General features: G+C 34.8%; 3 protein-coding genes across 4 annotated transcripts in view; 1 reads left to right on the plus strand and 2 right to left on the minus strand.

The window, feature by feature from the left end:
- The first annotated feature begins 2,221 nt into the window (after positions 1-2,221).
- Positions 2,222-2,697, plus strand: mRpL20 (mitochondrial ribosomal protein L20). The gene has a single exon (XM_077427622.1). It carries the CDS (start codon positions 2,222-2,224, stop codon positions 2,684-2,686), a length of 465 nt encoding a protein of 154 aa, XP_077283748.1. The 3' UTR covers positions 2,687-2,697.
- Positions 2,698-5,527: 2,830 nt separating this feature from the next.
- Positions 5,528-5,914, minus strand: LOC143915886 (protein PET117 homolog, mitochondrial). Its single transcript, XM_077436711.1, has 2 exons — positions 5,815-5,914; positions 5,528-5,732 (listed from the first exon to the last, which is right to left on the minus strand). The coding sequence occupies exons 1-2, from the start codon at positions 5,904-5,906 to the stop codon at positions 5,579-5,581; spliced, it is 246 nt and encodes an 81-aa protein (XP_077292837.1). The 5' UTR covers positions 5,907-5,914; the 3' UTR covers positions 5,528-5,578.
- A 2,151-nt stretch (positions 5,915-8,065) lies between these two features.
- LOC143913702 (pancreatic triacylglycerol lipase-like) overlaps positions 8,066-15,859 on the minus strand; it is a 54,870-nt gene continuing 47,076 nt past the window's right edge. For both annotated transcript variants that reach the window (XM_077433669.1, XM_077433677.1), the window contains exons 2-15: positions 12,230-12,375; positions 11,988-12,108; positions 11,759-11,906; positions 10,665-10,817; positions 10,491-10,580; positions 10,194-10,329; positions 9,488-9,700; positions 9,329-9,404; positions 9,112-9,248; positions 8,973-9,034; positions 8,806-8,882; positions 8,550-8,619; positions 8,346-8,470; positions 8,066-8,263 (exon numbers count right to left, since the gene is read on the minus strand). In XM_077433669.1, the coding sequence (XP_077289795.1) occupies positions 8,158-8,263; positions 8,346-8,470; positions 8,550-8,619; positions 8,806-8,882; positions 8,973-9,034; positions 9,112-9,248; positions 9,329-9,404; positions 9,488-9,700; positions 10,194-10,329; positions 10,491-10,580; positions 10,665-10,817; positions 11,759-11,906; positions 11,988-12,108; positions 12,230-12,371 (1,656 nt within the window). In that variant the 5' untranslated portion in view covers positions 12,372-12,375 and the 3' untranslated portion in view covers positions 8,066-8,157. The remainder of the gene's footprint in view (positions 8,264-8,345; positions 8,471-8,549; positions 8,620-8,805; positions 8,883-8,972; positions 9,035-9,111; positions 9,249-9,328; positions 9,405-9,487; positions 9,701-10,193; positions 10,330-10,490; positions 10,581-10,664; positions 10,818-11,758; positions 11,907-11,987; positions 12,109-12,229; positions 12,376-15,859) is intronic.

Below are 15,859 nucleotides of genomic sequence, written 5' to 3' on the forward strand. Positions count from 1 at the left end.
CGACATACAGCTCCTGACCAGCCACCACTACACTACGCGGACTTGGAAGATCAACCAGCCGGACGAGCCAGCAACACACTGCCGTATCCAGAGACCTTCCGTACATAGCTGAATGCTGAGCCAGCGACACTCTACCATATCCAGAGACCGCTGAACGACATACTTTTGCCCACAAATACCATACCTTTGTACAACCATAGGCAAACAATAAAACTTTATAAAACTAGCACAACAGTGTTTCGTTAGGCCGGGATACGGTCAACACATCGTACCCCGCCTACATTGGTACTACCCCGACGTGATCTACGCAACCTTCTGATCATCCAACAGCGCTGTCAACACATACGTACCCCGCCTACATTGGTGACCCCATCTTTGAACCACACAACAGTGTTTCGTTAGGCCGGGATACGGTCAACACATCGTACCCCGCCTACAATAGGATCGCAAAGAGACGAACATGGAAAGAAATTTTAAAAATTGTTACGATCGAAGTCGATTGCGACTTTCCCCCTCAAAGGTCTGTTCATACCTATCCAGCACGACCCGTATCCTGCAGGGGTCATGCAAGTGCGGATAGTATTCTTTGGTACATTATATGGACGTATTCATACTCCATTCGCGCATGCGCGTCCATATAGAATGTACTAAATAATACTGTCCGTACTTGCAGGATTCGGGTCGTGCTGGATAGGTATGAACAGACCTCAATGCGGCCGCGATCGTCCGGAACGGCTACCGGCAGCTTGCGGGCCGCACCGGACGATCCGGCAAGTGTGCGGAGGTCTTCAGAGGCGAAAGCACACGGTTACATGCGGACGGGTTGCGGTTATATGCTTACCGAGGGGTGCACCTCACGGGATCGAATGTGAAATGTAGGAAAAACCAAATATCGGAAGGCAAAGATTGAAAATCGAAAGATCAAAAAAAAAAGGGTGCATGGTAAACGATACATACTCATGTAGAGATATAGCACGACTTGTGATATTATGGAGGATGAACGAATGAGACGACTGGCATGTTAATGCACGTGTTTATTATATGACAGCTGAAGACAGAGTGAGTAGTGGCTCTGCGAACCCAGCCGGGTTGGTCCCCACTCGCAGGAAGGCAACCAAACTCGACCATGTCGTATAAGCGAGCCGCCACAATATCACCTATTTCCCTCATCGAACTTAATCTGTACAAATGACATCATCGCGTCCTCTTCTTGTACACGAAAGTTAGCCGTGGCCGAAATACTTCGTCCAGCTTACCCATAAAGGCGATTCGACTCGCTCCAGATACGCAGTCACGAGTACACGGGAAATCCCAAGGAGCTACGCAACTACGTATCAAACATCGAACACAAAGGAAGACCTCGACCCCGTCGGAATCTTCCAGAACGTGATCTCACCAGCCCAGCTACGCGTTGCTCAAGCAACACCTTTATAAACCAGTGCATCGTCCCCAGATGCCAGTGAGCTTCAGGAACTCGACCTAGCTCGTTCCAGTGAATCCTTTACCTGCTTCGCTGTACATACGAATACACCTGTATTAATCGAGTAATAAAGATCCTCTTCAAAATTCAACTGAATTTCCATAGGCTGGGAAACGGTCCAAAACCTTCAACCCCCCTATACTCACTTAATTTGCGCGAGCAGGATACAACAGGAACAAGAGGAACAGGCTTTTCCTCTCGTATTAATGTGCGCGCGCAGAATACGGGAGGAAAAGCCTGTTCCTGTTGTATCCTGCTAGCGCAAATTAAGTGAGTATGTACCGTTTACCATGCACCCTTTTTTTATCTTTCGACTCAAGATCTTTCGATTTTCGATCTTTGCCTTCCGATATTTGCGTTTTCGGGCGTTTCACATTCGGGCCCATGAGGTAGACTGGGTACATCATCTCGTCAGGGCAAGTACCTTCCCAACAACCGTCACAATTTCTAAGTTTTCCATGGAAATATGGCCACTTTCACTCGTTCACCGAGCGAATCAACGTTTTCAACGACCTTTTTTTTTGATCTTTCGATTTTCGATCTTTGCCTTTCGATATTTGGTTTTTCGTGCATTTCACATTCGATCCCGTGGGGTAGACCCGCTTACCGAGCAACGGCAATGCAACTTTCATGTTTTGATGAGAGGTGGTTGGTAAGCGCGCTTCGGCGGCTGTCAAACATTCGAGGTTAGGTCAGCGAGAGTGTTGGGGCGTTGGCGTTGGGGTATTGAGGTGTCGAGAGATGGTGTTCCTGACGGTGTGGAGGTGCATCCGGTCGCGGGGGCCGGACGAGTACTGGCGGAAGAGGCGCATGTTCCGGCTGGCGGCGCACTACATCGGCCGGCGCCGCAACTGCTACAGCATCGCAGTGCGGAACGTGCACCGGGCGCTCGCGTTCGCCACGCAGGCCCGCCAGCAGCGCAAGTTCGACGAGCGGCAGCTGCAGGAGAGTAGGCTGGCGTCGGGCGCGGCGCAGCACAACGCGTCGCTGTTCCAGTTGCGGGAAGGCCTCGACCGCAGCGGCGCGCAGCTCAACCGCGTCGTCCTCGCAGACCTCGCCATCTGGGAGCCGCGCTCCTTCGAGGCTCTCCTCGCGCTCGGCCTGGCCAAGTTCGGCAAGCTCGACCACTTCGGCATGGACAAATCGCCCACCGGCCAAAATATCACCTACCACTTTTTCACCCGTGACGACGACGACCTAGACTAGACTAGACTAGACTAGACTAGACTAGACTAGACTAGACTAGACTAGACTAGACTAGACTAGACTCGACGGTGCAATCTCGACGGCCCTAGTCAAAACAGTAGCCCGATTGTGCATTTGTTATGTTTATATCTCTAATGTATAATATAGTATCGTAATCGTAATAATAAAATAAAAAAAAAAACAAACACTTATACATGCATTGTCTTGTGGATTTTATTCTTAGCTATAGTTTTTCTATTTTAATCCAACTGTTACTTTTAAGGTCTTGAGATACAGTTTTTGTCGATGCACTGTACAACAATTGTTTGAGCAATATAAAGGTCATTGGGCGCAATCCGACCCGGTCGCAGATATGAATGAAAATTATATAAAATTAAAGAGTATAAATTCACGTAACATTATATACTTATGGTAATTCACTTAACATTATATACTTAAAAGTATAAATTAATAAATTTTTTGGCCCAATTCAGTCGTTGCATTTCATTTTCTTGGTCAAAAATGGTTTTTTCGCCGGTATCCTGGCAACTAAACCGTATTCTTTAACCCAATAGAGAACCTTTAGGCTATAATGGGTTCTAAAATTAATAATAAAAAGCCTTCCTCTAAATTAGAATTAATTGAAAAAATAAAACATATATGGGATAACGATATCACAGATGAATATATTCAAAATTTAATTAAATCAATGCCTCGAAGAGTTGAGGCTGTTATAAAAAATAAGGGGGGGCCAATCAAATATTGAAACAAATTTTATATATAAGTGTTATTATAATAAATGAAATGTGATTTTTAGATTTTTTATTAATACGTCAGTTTTATGAAAAAAAAATTTTTTAATTACACTACTAAATCTTTCCATACATCACCGACTCCTAATAATTTGAATAACATTGTAGTTTCGTTTTAATTTCTTCGCATTACTACTTGAATTTATTTCAAACTTCATAAATTCAATTTTAATAAACAAAAAAAAAAAAATAAAATTGTTTTTAAGTCCGAAAAACAAGAAAATATGAGTTTTTTCGAGGTGGACACCTTTCATCGCCCGCTACTGTATGGTAATTTTATTTAGAATCCATGGGAGAACAAAGTTTGAACCAAAAATATATTTATTCAAAAGATCGAATACTACTATTAAATATAAGTTGTCGTTCTGTTAAATAGCTACTAAAGCAGCCATACTCAGATTTTTTTTCTTCCGGGTTTGTTTTGGTTTCTTCTCCACGGGTAGCTACCCTTCGACGCTTACAAAACTTTAGTAAGTAAAAGGTTGATGTACGTCCCGCGTGATGTTGATGTACGTACCCGGCAGGTATACTCTCTCACACGCAGGTATAGGGTCACGTCTCGCTCGTTGCAATATTTTTTCGCTGGTTTTTCAATATTCCGCTGGTTTTATACCATGATAAACTAGAGACATTTATCTATATATCCTCACAATTTCAATTCTGTCCGCCGTGGGTTTTTCTTCCATACTATTTGCCCATTGACCTTTACTTTTGATATACAATATTAAAAAACGATGTTGGGGACTTTTAAAACATCGTCTATGACATATAGAACGTATTTTATACCAGAGAATTGGAGCGATGAGATCTTGCCCGGAGCAAGAGCACGTAAAGTTTTTTTGTGCTCCATGCTCCGAATACATTTTTATTTTTAACGTGGTATACGGGTTACATTCCAAATGTGAATCACTATCGGGGTAACCGCTGCTACGAAAATCTCGCAAGAAAATTCCCGTACAGAAAACTAACCAAATATTGCTCAGCAAATGCTTTTTTTTACGAGATTTGGGCAGTTTTTTGTACGGCAATTTTCCTGTGCGAGGAATTTTCCTGCGACAGACCGAATTTTTTTGAGACATGATTTTTACTAGCCTCTTATTGTTGAAACTTTTTTACTCGGAGCGTGGAACGGAGTTGGAGCAGAGCAGTTGCAAACATAGTTTGCTCCAATTCACTGCTTTATACGTACGTGACAAATAGTACTAGTTTATTTCCGATATTCATTTTAATTTAAAGAATGGGAATAAGGAGAAACGAATATTGTTCCAATGGGTTACAATCTTTCGGGTTCTGATATATTAGGAATGTTCAGATTACCATTATTATCAATATTCGTCTTTAACTGCTTTGTTTTTAAAAAATTTGTATTCGAATTTTTCAACTAATATTTCGAGCGATCATACATATGTACCAATGAATATTTCGAAACCAATATAAAAAGCGTTTTATTCCATAATTTATATACATTGTTTTGAAAATGTTCCGATAAAAAAAACCTACTTGAAAATTATTCTCTCAATACATTTTATGTAGTTGATAATATCATATTAAATGAAAATGTTCACTTAGTTAATATATAGCTTCTTGTTCCTCCGTTAACGTTCATTTTTTAAAAAAATTGAATTTTATCTAATAATGAGCTTATATAATTTTTCTCAAGCCTGTGGAATTATGATATTTATGACGGATTCCGAGTCGTAAAAATAAATCCTGAGCTTATTCAAATCATATTTTAATAATTTTGTAATAACTCGATAATTTTAATGTGTATATAGTAAAATTAACCAATCAAATATGGAATGATACAAATTTGAAAATTAGCCTATTGCATTGGTTGAAGAAATAATTACTACATATGTATCTAAAAGCAGTCTTACTCCACAGCTGATGATAAAATCAGTATATTTGTTAGAATCATTGATTTTGATAGTCATAAGCAAAAAGAACTTGGTATGTTTTTGAAATAAGTGTGCGTTGTAATTAAAATGAATTAATTTACTAGTTTTACGATAAATTTTCATCTACATAATTTGATTCAAAATAAAAACATTTAATACTTATACATTTAATAAATTATTATATTATATAACATGCTCGTAAATCATTCATTCTGCGTATTTAATGCAGCGCTCTGTCTTTCAATCTCTCTTAATTGCTTGGTGAGCTCTGCCTGCTGTTGAAGCATATACAAGTTTTCAATCTTTCGCCGCTGTTGTCTCTCCACATCTTTTACGACACCTTCGTGTAATTTTTCTCTGTTGGTCAAAAAACGATATTGATTTGTAAACTCTTATTGGGAGGTTTATTGAAAATATGAAAAGTCAGTATTATATGCACCTGTCAGAATATTGTTTGTAGTGGACGAAGCCTATGATTGCAGCGCTAAAAGCACAGGCTGAATATAGAGTGATCCTTGAAGCCAAAGACATTTTTAGTGCATTTCAATAATCTAGGTTAGATGTGTAGATTTCTTCCCGTACAATCGTCTTTACGTAAATCGCTAGGTTATGTCAAGTATATTTGACAGTTGTGGTTTTTGAGATAAAATTTTTGGTCCAAGCACCAAGAATTACAACGTACGTAGCAAAATTACATTTATGGAAATTGGAAACCTTATATACAAATCAGCGGTGCTATCCGACTTCCGTTATAAACGGGTTTCTGGTAAAAATCTTGTAGCTAGAAAATCTTTTTTCTCCGACGATGCTTTATAATTTTTCATTGAGTTCAATATATTTTATATATAATATATGACCACAAGCACGGTAAACGGACTACTAGTCATATGTAAATCAGTCACAGGACAACTGGTCGCTCTAGATCGGTCACACGTGATCAGCCGTCACACTAAAACTGGTCACACCCTAAAACTGGTCACGAAAAAACTGGTCACACCTTAAAATCGGTCAGTTAGCATCCTAAACAGTTTTAGTGTGACGGGTGATCACGTGTGACCGATCTAGAGCGACCGGTTCACATTTGACTAGTAATCACCGAACTCACAAGCACATTACTACATACGATTTAGCTTTTGTATTTTCTCAGAAACTACTATCAATAATTAAAAAAATCTCACTGCTAGCCAGGAAAAGTTCAGTTGTAAAGACATTTTACGACAGGTTTTTGGATGTTTCAAATTTCTGAACAAAAGGTTTCCATAAATAGTTAGAAATACACCAGATAACAGCATTGCTCACAACGGTACCCATATTCAATACTAATAAATGGTATACTGACTATTTTGCACATTGCGATCGCGCACATGACAATCGCTGCCACGAAAATCACGAATATGTAATATCTGGCACTTGAGTTCTCGTTAGTATAATAGTTTTTAACTCGCTTATATCTCTATAACGTTTGTTACTCTTGATGGGTGGAATTTTTGGGTGCCAGATGTAACGTGGTCGAGATTTTAGTGAAGTGTGCGAGATCGCTTTTTGCGGAATAATCACCGAACCCTAATAAATAGCTACTGGTTATCCTTTTAGTTTTAAAATTCAGGTGGCCAACTTTTCTAATCTGGTTAATTGCTGTTGTTTCTTCTCTATCCATATTAACATGTACAATTCCCAATTGAATAAATGAAATATTCATAAACCTCAGGGAAGTCAGGCAAAAGTTGTCTAGTTTGTGGTTGTTTTATATCTATTCAAAAGGTGCCCTAGGTAAAGCTTACCATATGAAATGGCATCAAATTACTTATGATTTGTATTTTTCAATCAATTAAAATATATTAAGTTGTTCGACTTAATATATTATGTAAATGAATAAGTACACGTTTAATTTTTCAAAAATATGTAATATATTTTTTTATAAAATAGTCACAAAGAAATATTGAGACAAAAACAACAATAAATTGATTTAATAGGTAAAAATTATATTTATAGGCACAGATAATTTGCTCAAAAGAGATATGCTCAAGGGAATCAATAAGTTTATATATTAATTTTATGTTCTGTTAGCTTCTATCAAATTTCTTCGGCACTCGGTGGCGATGTACAAATTAATAAATTTGAACAGTCTCTTTTGAGTAAAGATCTGTGCATAGATACATTTTAAATGAAAAATTTAAATATATTCTTAATACATAACTAACATTTTTTGTGTTTGTATCCTAAAAAACACAATTACATAAGTGTACTTGAGATGAATGTTTTAATGTATAATTTACAAAAAAAATACAAAATTAATTTTTTAGCACTAAGATAAAAATTAAAATATCACCAGATTGTGGGCAAAGTTTAATTATATATACAGTTTTATGTGTAATATAACAATACAACATTTGAGTACGAAAATTTGGAAAAAAAGGTAGAATTTTAAGAAAATGTGGCAATGAGTCTATGGCTAAAAGAAGATGATAGTTTATAATTACAAACTCTTACGAATACAAAGTAATCAATGATAAATATACATATTATAATAAAGTCAGAAACTCCTTACATAGTAGGAATTTTAATCACAGATCCCCCATTAAGTATTTTTAATAAGTCTTAACAACAAAATACATAGGTCTTGCATTTCAATCTTACGCATTTGAACATACAATAAATGCTTTATTTTTTAATTATTTTTAAATATTTTTGCAGACTAGCTATTACATAAAATATAACATGTTCCCTCACTGCAGTAATCAAAACGTCTATTTTTAATTTAAATGAAAAATCAGAACAGTCATTATAAAGCGCATCTATCATAAAAGTTTGCCGAGCCTCTATTCGGAATCTCAGCAAAGTCCCTTTTTGGAGTGCACAGTTTGTTCTTGAAATCTATGTTACGCTTGCTGAAAATAAAATTGATCGCCGATAAATTTAATTTATAGTAATAAATAGTAAGAAGGTAAGTAACCAATTAATTTTCATTACCCTCTGGTTGGTAGTTCCATTTCATCTACTGTAATAGATTTTACGTATAGATGGTCGTTACACCAGAACAAGCACAAAGATCGTGGTTCTAGAACGTTCATATCATACTCCCACGATAATTCAACCTGAAAAGTGTATGAAAAAATTTAGCGATGATGTTTGACTCTAACTGATAATGTAATATTTTAATCGAAGTCAACACACCTTTCTAATTTTACCTCCCAGATCAACTGGATGGGTGACGACGGTCGTATGGGTCGTTCCATGTTCCAATCTAAAACGATTAACAAATACATTATCTGGAAAATGGTCCATCACAATTAAAATATCAACCCGGATGGGTCAAATAACCGACTTTGATTTTTTTGAAACTAAATTCAGTTATGAAAGACTCACGTTCGACTTTTCAGATTCACACAACAGTGGTTTTTTAACCATTGAAAAATCAAATTAAACCAACCTGACGTAATTATTTGGCGTCAGATCCAATCCCCTAATGACACCTCGGTCAGAATGAAGTGAAGCTTTCAAGAATCCCTACAAAATAAATATAAAAAATAAAAAAATGGATTAAATAATAGTATACATAGTATGATAAAGTAAGTACATATTTTAAAAATATCATACTTGAACCCAAGACTCGGCTCCTTTTGGATGAGCCAAATTTATAACGATCCGATAATGTCTCTCTACAAATATTAAAAAAAATAAAATAAATTTAGAAAAATTCATCTGGATTAGTTAAAAAAACAATTATAAAACTTACGACAGTATGGATAATCTTTTCCAGTAGTCATGAAATATTTAGCTCCCAGATTTTCTTTAGTGTTGGACGGAGTAACTTCATTCTCCGATTGGTTACTTTTATGAGTGATGAGACCTGGTGAGCTATCTGCATGGAAGCTAAAATTTTACAAATATATCATATTATTATTTAATTATGCCAAAGTAATTGAATTGAATTGTGTATTTATTATGCTAACCCCATTATAGCGCAGCCGTGGGCACAGTTGAAACATTTTCCGTCAAGAAAGTGTTGATACGATGGGCATTGGTGACCTTAAAATGAAATGCAACAGTTTAATTAGTATGCAAATTTTATATCATCTTCAAATATGTATATAGAGTATCAATAATTATACCGATATATGGACATTTGCCGTTAATTGAGTCCACAAATAATTTTATAGCTCGTACGTGATTGCAGGCAACTAGGACTCTGGAAGCTTCTTCTAAGCCTTGACGGACTAGAGTAAGTGGAATTAGAGGTCCAGCTGCTAGTTCACATCCAGGCTGCTCTTTTCCATCGTTCGGATAGAAGTCCAAGTGGCCAACGGGCTGCGACATGCCGTAACCTGATAGTGGGACAAAATCTGTGCCATGCCGATCAGTATTACTTTTTTTGATGATCGTAATTAAGAATGTTTTTGAATGAAGTCATATGGAGATTAAAAATTAAATGGAAGATTTCATTAAGGACGAATAACTTGTTTAAGACTTTAATTTCTCACCTTTCTTTAGTTTTAAATTATGAAAACTTTTTCAAATGGTATTTTTATGTAAAATTATGATAAGAATGAAATACATATAAACTTTTATTAAAAGAATACTAAAACTTAACCAGAATTTGCCAGATGAGGAGAAATGAAATATGAAATATGGATTCTATTATATAGATTTTGTGGTACTAGAGCTCGTTCATGCCAACTTATTTATTTGTTTAGTTTAATTTGCACATTTTTAAAAAAGAGAGTCAGGAATTTATTCCCTCCTTACTATGGTAAAAGCTTAAGCACTCATGAAAAAGCTCTAATGTATGTGTGTTTATGAAATTGAATACACATTTACCCAATAACAAAATGCTTTTGCCATCTGTATGAATAATGTCGACAAAGTTGGCATCGGATGGGTCCAAGCGGACGTGGTTACCCATTCCTTGGAAGTATGGCTCAGCTGGATCGAGTCCAGTGATTCGTCCGACACCCTGAATTCATCAAAATATAATAATTTTAGAAAGAAAACTATCAATAGAGGAAGATATACCAGAGCATGTTTGAATTTGGTAAGTTTTCTATAGAAACATTCGCTTTTATTACTATATTTTATAACGATTTTAATTTAATAATCTTTAGGACTTCTGTTTACTTCAACTTTCTCAGCAGCGTACCCAGCCGTGTGAGCTCCCAAAGAGTGTCCTATAATATGTATATCTCCTGGATTCAATCCATGGTATTTCTGCAAACAAAAATATATAGTTTGAATGATTGAATTTACAAAAGTTTGAATAGTATGCAAAGTTTGGAAAGTCTCCAAGCTCACTTGCAACTGTAAAAGGAAGTGTGCCACTTCGAGTCCGACCAGTCTAGTGTTAGCTGTAGCCTGGGTGTATAATGGTAGACTTCCACCGGCCCAATCAACCACAACAACGTTATAGTCACCATGTTTTACCAGCTCGTCTTTCATTTCACTTACCTGAAAGTGGAACATGACATAGATATTATTTCACTTTTAGTAGCTTCAGGTATTGATGTGCTAAAAGATAGTGGTGTGGATACTATGTGCATATGTTACAGGGGTTGGCGTTGCTCTATAGCTTATTTTAAAATGTTTTAGATGAACTTAATATTAAAAAAATAATAGTTTATTGCTCAATTAGCATTCAATATTAAAAAAATAATAAAATAGCTTAATAAATGTTTGGAAACATTATTTTTTTTATTAAACTGGCTTTAGTATGGTCATGTTATATATACTATTGGGGTTGGAGAGCCCTGCTTTAAGTCATTTGATTAAGAACTTCTTAATCTCTCGAATATGTATGTTACAGTGAAATTATGAGTCAGGTAGTGAGCACAGATGTAACATTAGAATTACAAATTCACTTCTCAATATCACTGAAGGAAATTATTTGTATCCGAAACCGCCCTCATAACGACCACGTTTGTTTATAATCACTGATCTTCTCCATATTCTTGATAACCGACAACCCGAATCTACTCTTACTAAGCAAAGCTTGTTTATCATCATCGTTAACCTCTATATTATGGACAACCCGCGATTTAGCAGTTCTACTGACAATACAATTACATTATAAATTTAAAATTTATAAAGACCCCCAAATAAATTTATTTTCATAGTAGGTAATATCAATTAATTATTGAATCGTAAAACATTCTAGGAAATCTTAAGTTAGTATTTTATCATCATTCAACTGTCAATAATTATAATTTCAATAATAAGGGCCAGTGAATATGTAATTTCCGTAGTGAAAATATAACTTTACCCAGTGAATGTGTAGTTGGATATGAATTCACTGAAACGTTAGTATAATTATGATTTTACTGCTGTTATAATATCCCTGCAACATATACATACGTACATAGGATATTATTTAATTATGTATTGAAATATACCCAATTGGAGAATGGGGTGTCTATGAATCCATGGATGATTATTTTGGTCGGTCTTTCAGCAAAGAAGTTCGACTTAACTATGGTTTTGTTAACATTTGGATTAAGTATTTGTCCTTCAGAAGGATTCTTCTTGGTGTATAAAATGAATCTGAAATATAATTTTAGTTTTAAATACAAAGCGGTTACTCATTGATTATAAATTAATTATTTTTGATATAGTAGTTGATACCTGGTATTGATTACTGATCTTGGGAGTGGAAATATGTTAATTGGTCTATGTATGAGATGGTACCAACTTCTTGTGATATTAAGGCATCCAAGTTCATCATAGCATCTTGATTCATTTTCAACTGAAATCATAAGTAAAACCTTTGTGAGATATTTCATATTTTCAGTAATATATTTCCTAACAGCGTGAATTTAAACACTGGTTGTTTTCGTGTCTACAAGGATACATGTACATATACTTACAAGGCAACCAAGGTAGGTTAACTTCAATTCTGTCAGCTCGAGCCCAGGAAAACTGGTCTAGTATCCCTGCACTGGATGGTCCAACCAACGCTGTCCAGGCAACAATAGCTCCTATGATACCTAGTCTTGCAATTCCGATCATTTTTCTGCAACAAAACAAGCATACCTATGATACAAGCTGCATCGAATAACGCTATAAAGAGTAAACTGAGTTACCAGCTATACAAAGTCATCAGCAAACCTTGAAAGCCAGTGCTTTGACAGCAAATGGTGCATTCGATTTAATACCAGTTAGTTGATATTGGCGATTGGAAAAGTGTGGTTGATTAGACCAAGGCTAACTATGTAAAAGAGATCAGTACCACGCAAGTGGTTAAATGTAGTAAAACGATTTCAATGATCAAACGTATCTTATACGACGGACATATCCCATATGTTTGTATAATCTAAGGAGTTTGGGTTTTAGTTCTGATTTAATGTATTGTTTAATTGCAGACACGTTTGATTTCGTAGTATTTTATAATAGGGGTGACAATTTAGGAATTTGTCTAGTTTATAGTAGTTTTAAAAATAGCATGACTTAAGAGGGCTGGACACCAGAGCTTTGTCCATACAAACGTATTACACTTATCCATTCCTCAATTATGGCACTAGAGAAATTATTTTTTAATATGTTATGGATATCTACCATTGGGATGCATTTATTGTTTTATTTTTTCGATTATTTATTTTTTATAGGAGCTAGGAGCCGCCAAACATCTATAAAATCGCCTCTTTTTTACACCCACGAAAAGAGTCCAGCGTGCTTATTTAACGGTCGATTTTGAAAAAAATACGCGCATAGTTGCACAGAAAATATCTTTATCATACCGATGATGAAATTATTTTAAAAATTGGTCCAGTTTCGGAGGAGAAAATAGGAGAATACGAAACCTCGATTTTGTAAATTTAAAATACGTTTTATCTGGTCGAAGCGCAACTGCCGCATTCACTCAATATATATATCGAAGAAAGGAACGGCAACAAAATTAAGGTTTCGGCTGTACAGCCCTCTTAATGACATATTTTTATATTTGAATCCTGAGAATATGGTCACCCTAACTATAGTCCGAGTAATCAATTAAAGTTCAATTAATATATGTACATTGATTAGGACAATTGCTATCGTATGGATTATATTATATTTAAAATATCAAAATCGATTGTATAACCAAATATGTATGTAGTTTTACTAAGGAATAGAAATGATCAACGCTTTGTTTATAAATAATAATATTGGAGAAAGTTAAGATTGACGATGAATTTTTATATTGAGACAATTTTTTTAATATTACGATCGAAAAAAAATAATCAATACGTAAACGTAAACGTTTGAGTTCGGTCAAGTGCAATTACGCAAATTTTACGTGATTTAGTTTCACCAGGTAATCGATTGTATATTTGTGAGGTTTGCGTACAAATTATCGCATACTACACAGTGAAATCGAAAGTAGCTTTCTTCAAAAAACACAAATAAAACAATGACAAAAGTGTGAGGTACAAGTGTCATATCTCACATATAAAAATTTATTTAAGTAACCATACTATAGTTGATGAATTGATCGTCTCCAATATCTATACGTTAGTTTTGTCAGTACATATAAAGTGAATCTATTGGTAAGACGAAATATTTTTTGGTCATTTGGTAAATGAAAATGTTAAAAAGACTCATATATATATATATATATATATATATATATATATATATATATATATATATATATATATATATATATATATATATATATATATATATATATATATATATATATATATATATATATAATTATGTACACTAGGGTTCAATTTACATACGATATAATTACTAATCTAAAAACTATTATCTTGGCATTTCAATCGAGGTATTTAATTTAATTTCTAATGAAGAATTTGACATACGAATTATCTTGAAATATATAAAAACTTGTTCAGCAGAGACGATACTCGATACAGATCGATCAAATTCTACAGACAACGTGAATAACACGTTTTGAACGTATAGGAGTGAGTGCATGGAGAAAGTAAAAAAAAAAGTAAATAGTAGTAAAATGTTAGTAATGTCAACATCGTGACACAATTCTCGTCAAACATCGATGACCACTATTCATCGCCAATATCGGTTTACAAATGCAATGTATGTTAAGAATGTATCTAAATGTTTTCATATTAGAATAATATTTTGAGTTTTCTGCTTTCCAGTTTCCAGCATTACCAAATTAGATAAGTCAAGTATAATATTGTTGCGTAGGGGTGGGTGGAGGATCCAAGTAAAAGGCCAAAGTCGTGTCACAGCATTTATTGATGATTAAGGAGATACACGCACTGGCAGTGCTAAAGTTCAGAATGTCTTGATATAGCCTAAGTACCGCCTTATAAGGGGCAGGTCTCTCAGGACATCTTCGACGTCTGGTTTGTTTACCTATTGTTATGGTCACGTACTCGGATATGTATTCCCACGACATTCGGTCCCACGGTACCACGGTATCAGTCACTTCTGAGAAGAGACCAATAACGGCCATTGTTTAGCCTACATGCACTTAGAGTCTAGATATAATCCTTAAAACCAATTATAACGGTAATACAGTCTCTGGGATGCTACTCGGGCTAATCCGATTGCAACTACTCGGCGGCTCTTTTTAGTATACGTAACAATATTATGAAGTTGGGGTACTGGATGAATTCATTGAAATTATCTAGTAATTACATCATTCGCATTGCCCAAACGCAAAACAGACAAAAATAAAGGAATAAAATTATTATAAGTTCTCTAAGTATTAATTATGATAAATGCGTGTATGTAAATTTATAGCCCAGTCAAAATTGAAAAGTGATAGAAAGTGAAATGTAGTACTTCGATTGATCGATGATTATTTATTATTTTTACGAGTTGTCTAAGTGTGTGCAATAAGATGCCATTTAAAAAAAGTGTATGTATAAATACTATGCATAGAAATGCGACATACTTTCTTTCGATATTTTATCTATTACATTATGAAAAGTTTCAACGTTGTAAGAGTGAGCCAAATTCAAAATTATAATATTTATATGTTGGGTTAGGCATTTCAAATTATTGCAAATGTAGTACTACATACATACTTTGTGATAGCTTTCGACGAATGTATTGGGGTTAATTGTGAGAATTTTATTTATTTCGTAATTTAATTTGCGAAAATATTCATCAGAGTGAAATTTTTTTCATATTATTTTGCAACGTTTTTATAAATTTTCCTATGAGAAAGTTCAGAGACCTGATCGAAAGGGGAAGCGTGAAACCCACAAAATTGAATGTCTCAATTTCTTGGTTCATTAAATAATAAAATAATATAAAAAACGACAAGAAAATATTGTTAATATATTTAGGGTGACAGTGATTTGATAAAGTGTTGGTAATTATTTATTAGAAGTATTTTATGTACATATGTATGTATGTTTTATGTACATATATAGTTTATGTACATATATTATTTTATGTACATATATTATTTTATGTACATATATAGTTTCATTTTGACTCTTTAAATTTATTAGACTGAAAATATATTCATACAAAAAAATTTTAAGAGATTTTTTTGAGACGTTACAACATTTCTG

Source organism: Arctopsyche grandis, chromosome 1, assembly GCF_051622035.1.
Source record: "Arctopsyche grandis isolate Sample6627 chromosome 1, ASM5162203v2, whole genome shotgun sequence".
NCBI lineage: Eukaryota > Metazoa > Arthropoda > Insecta > Trichoptera > Hydropsychidae > Arctopsyche > Arctopsyche grandis.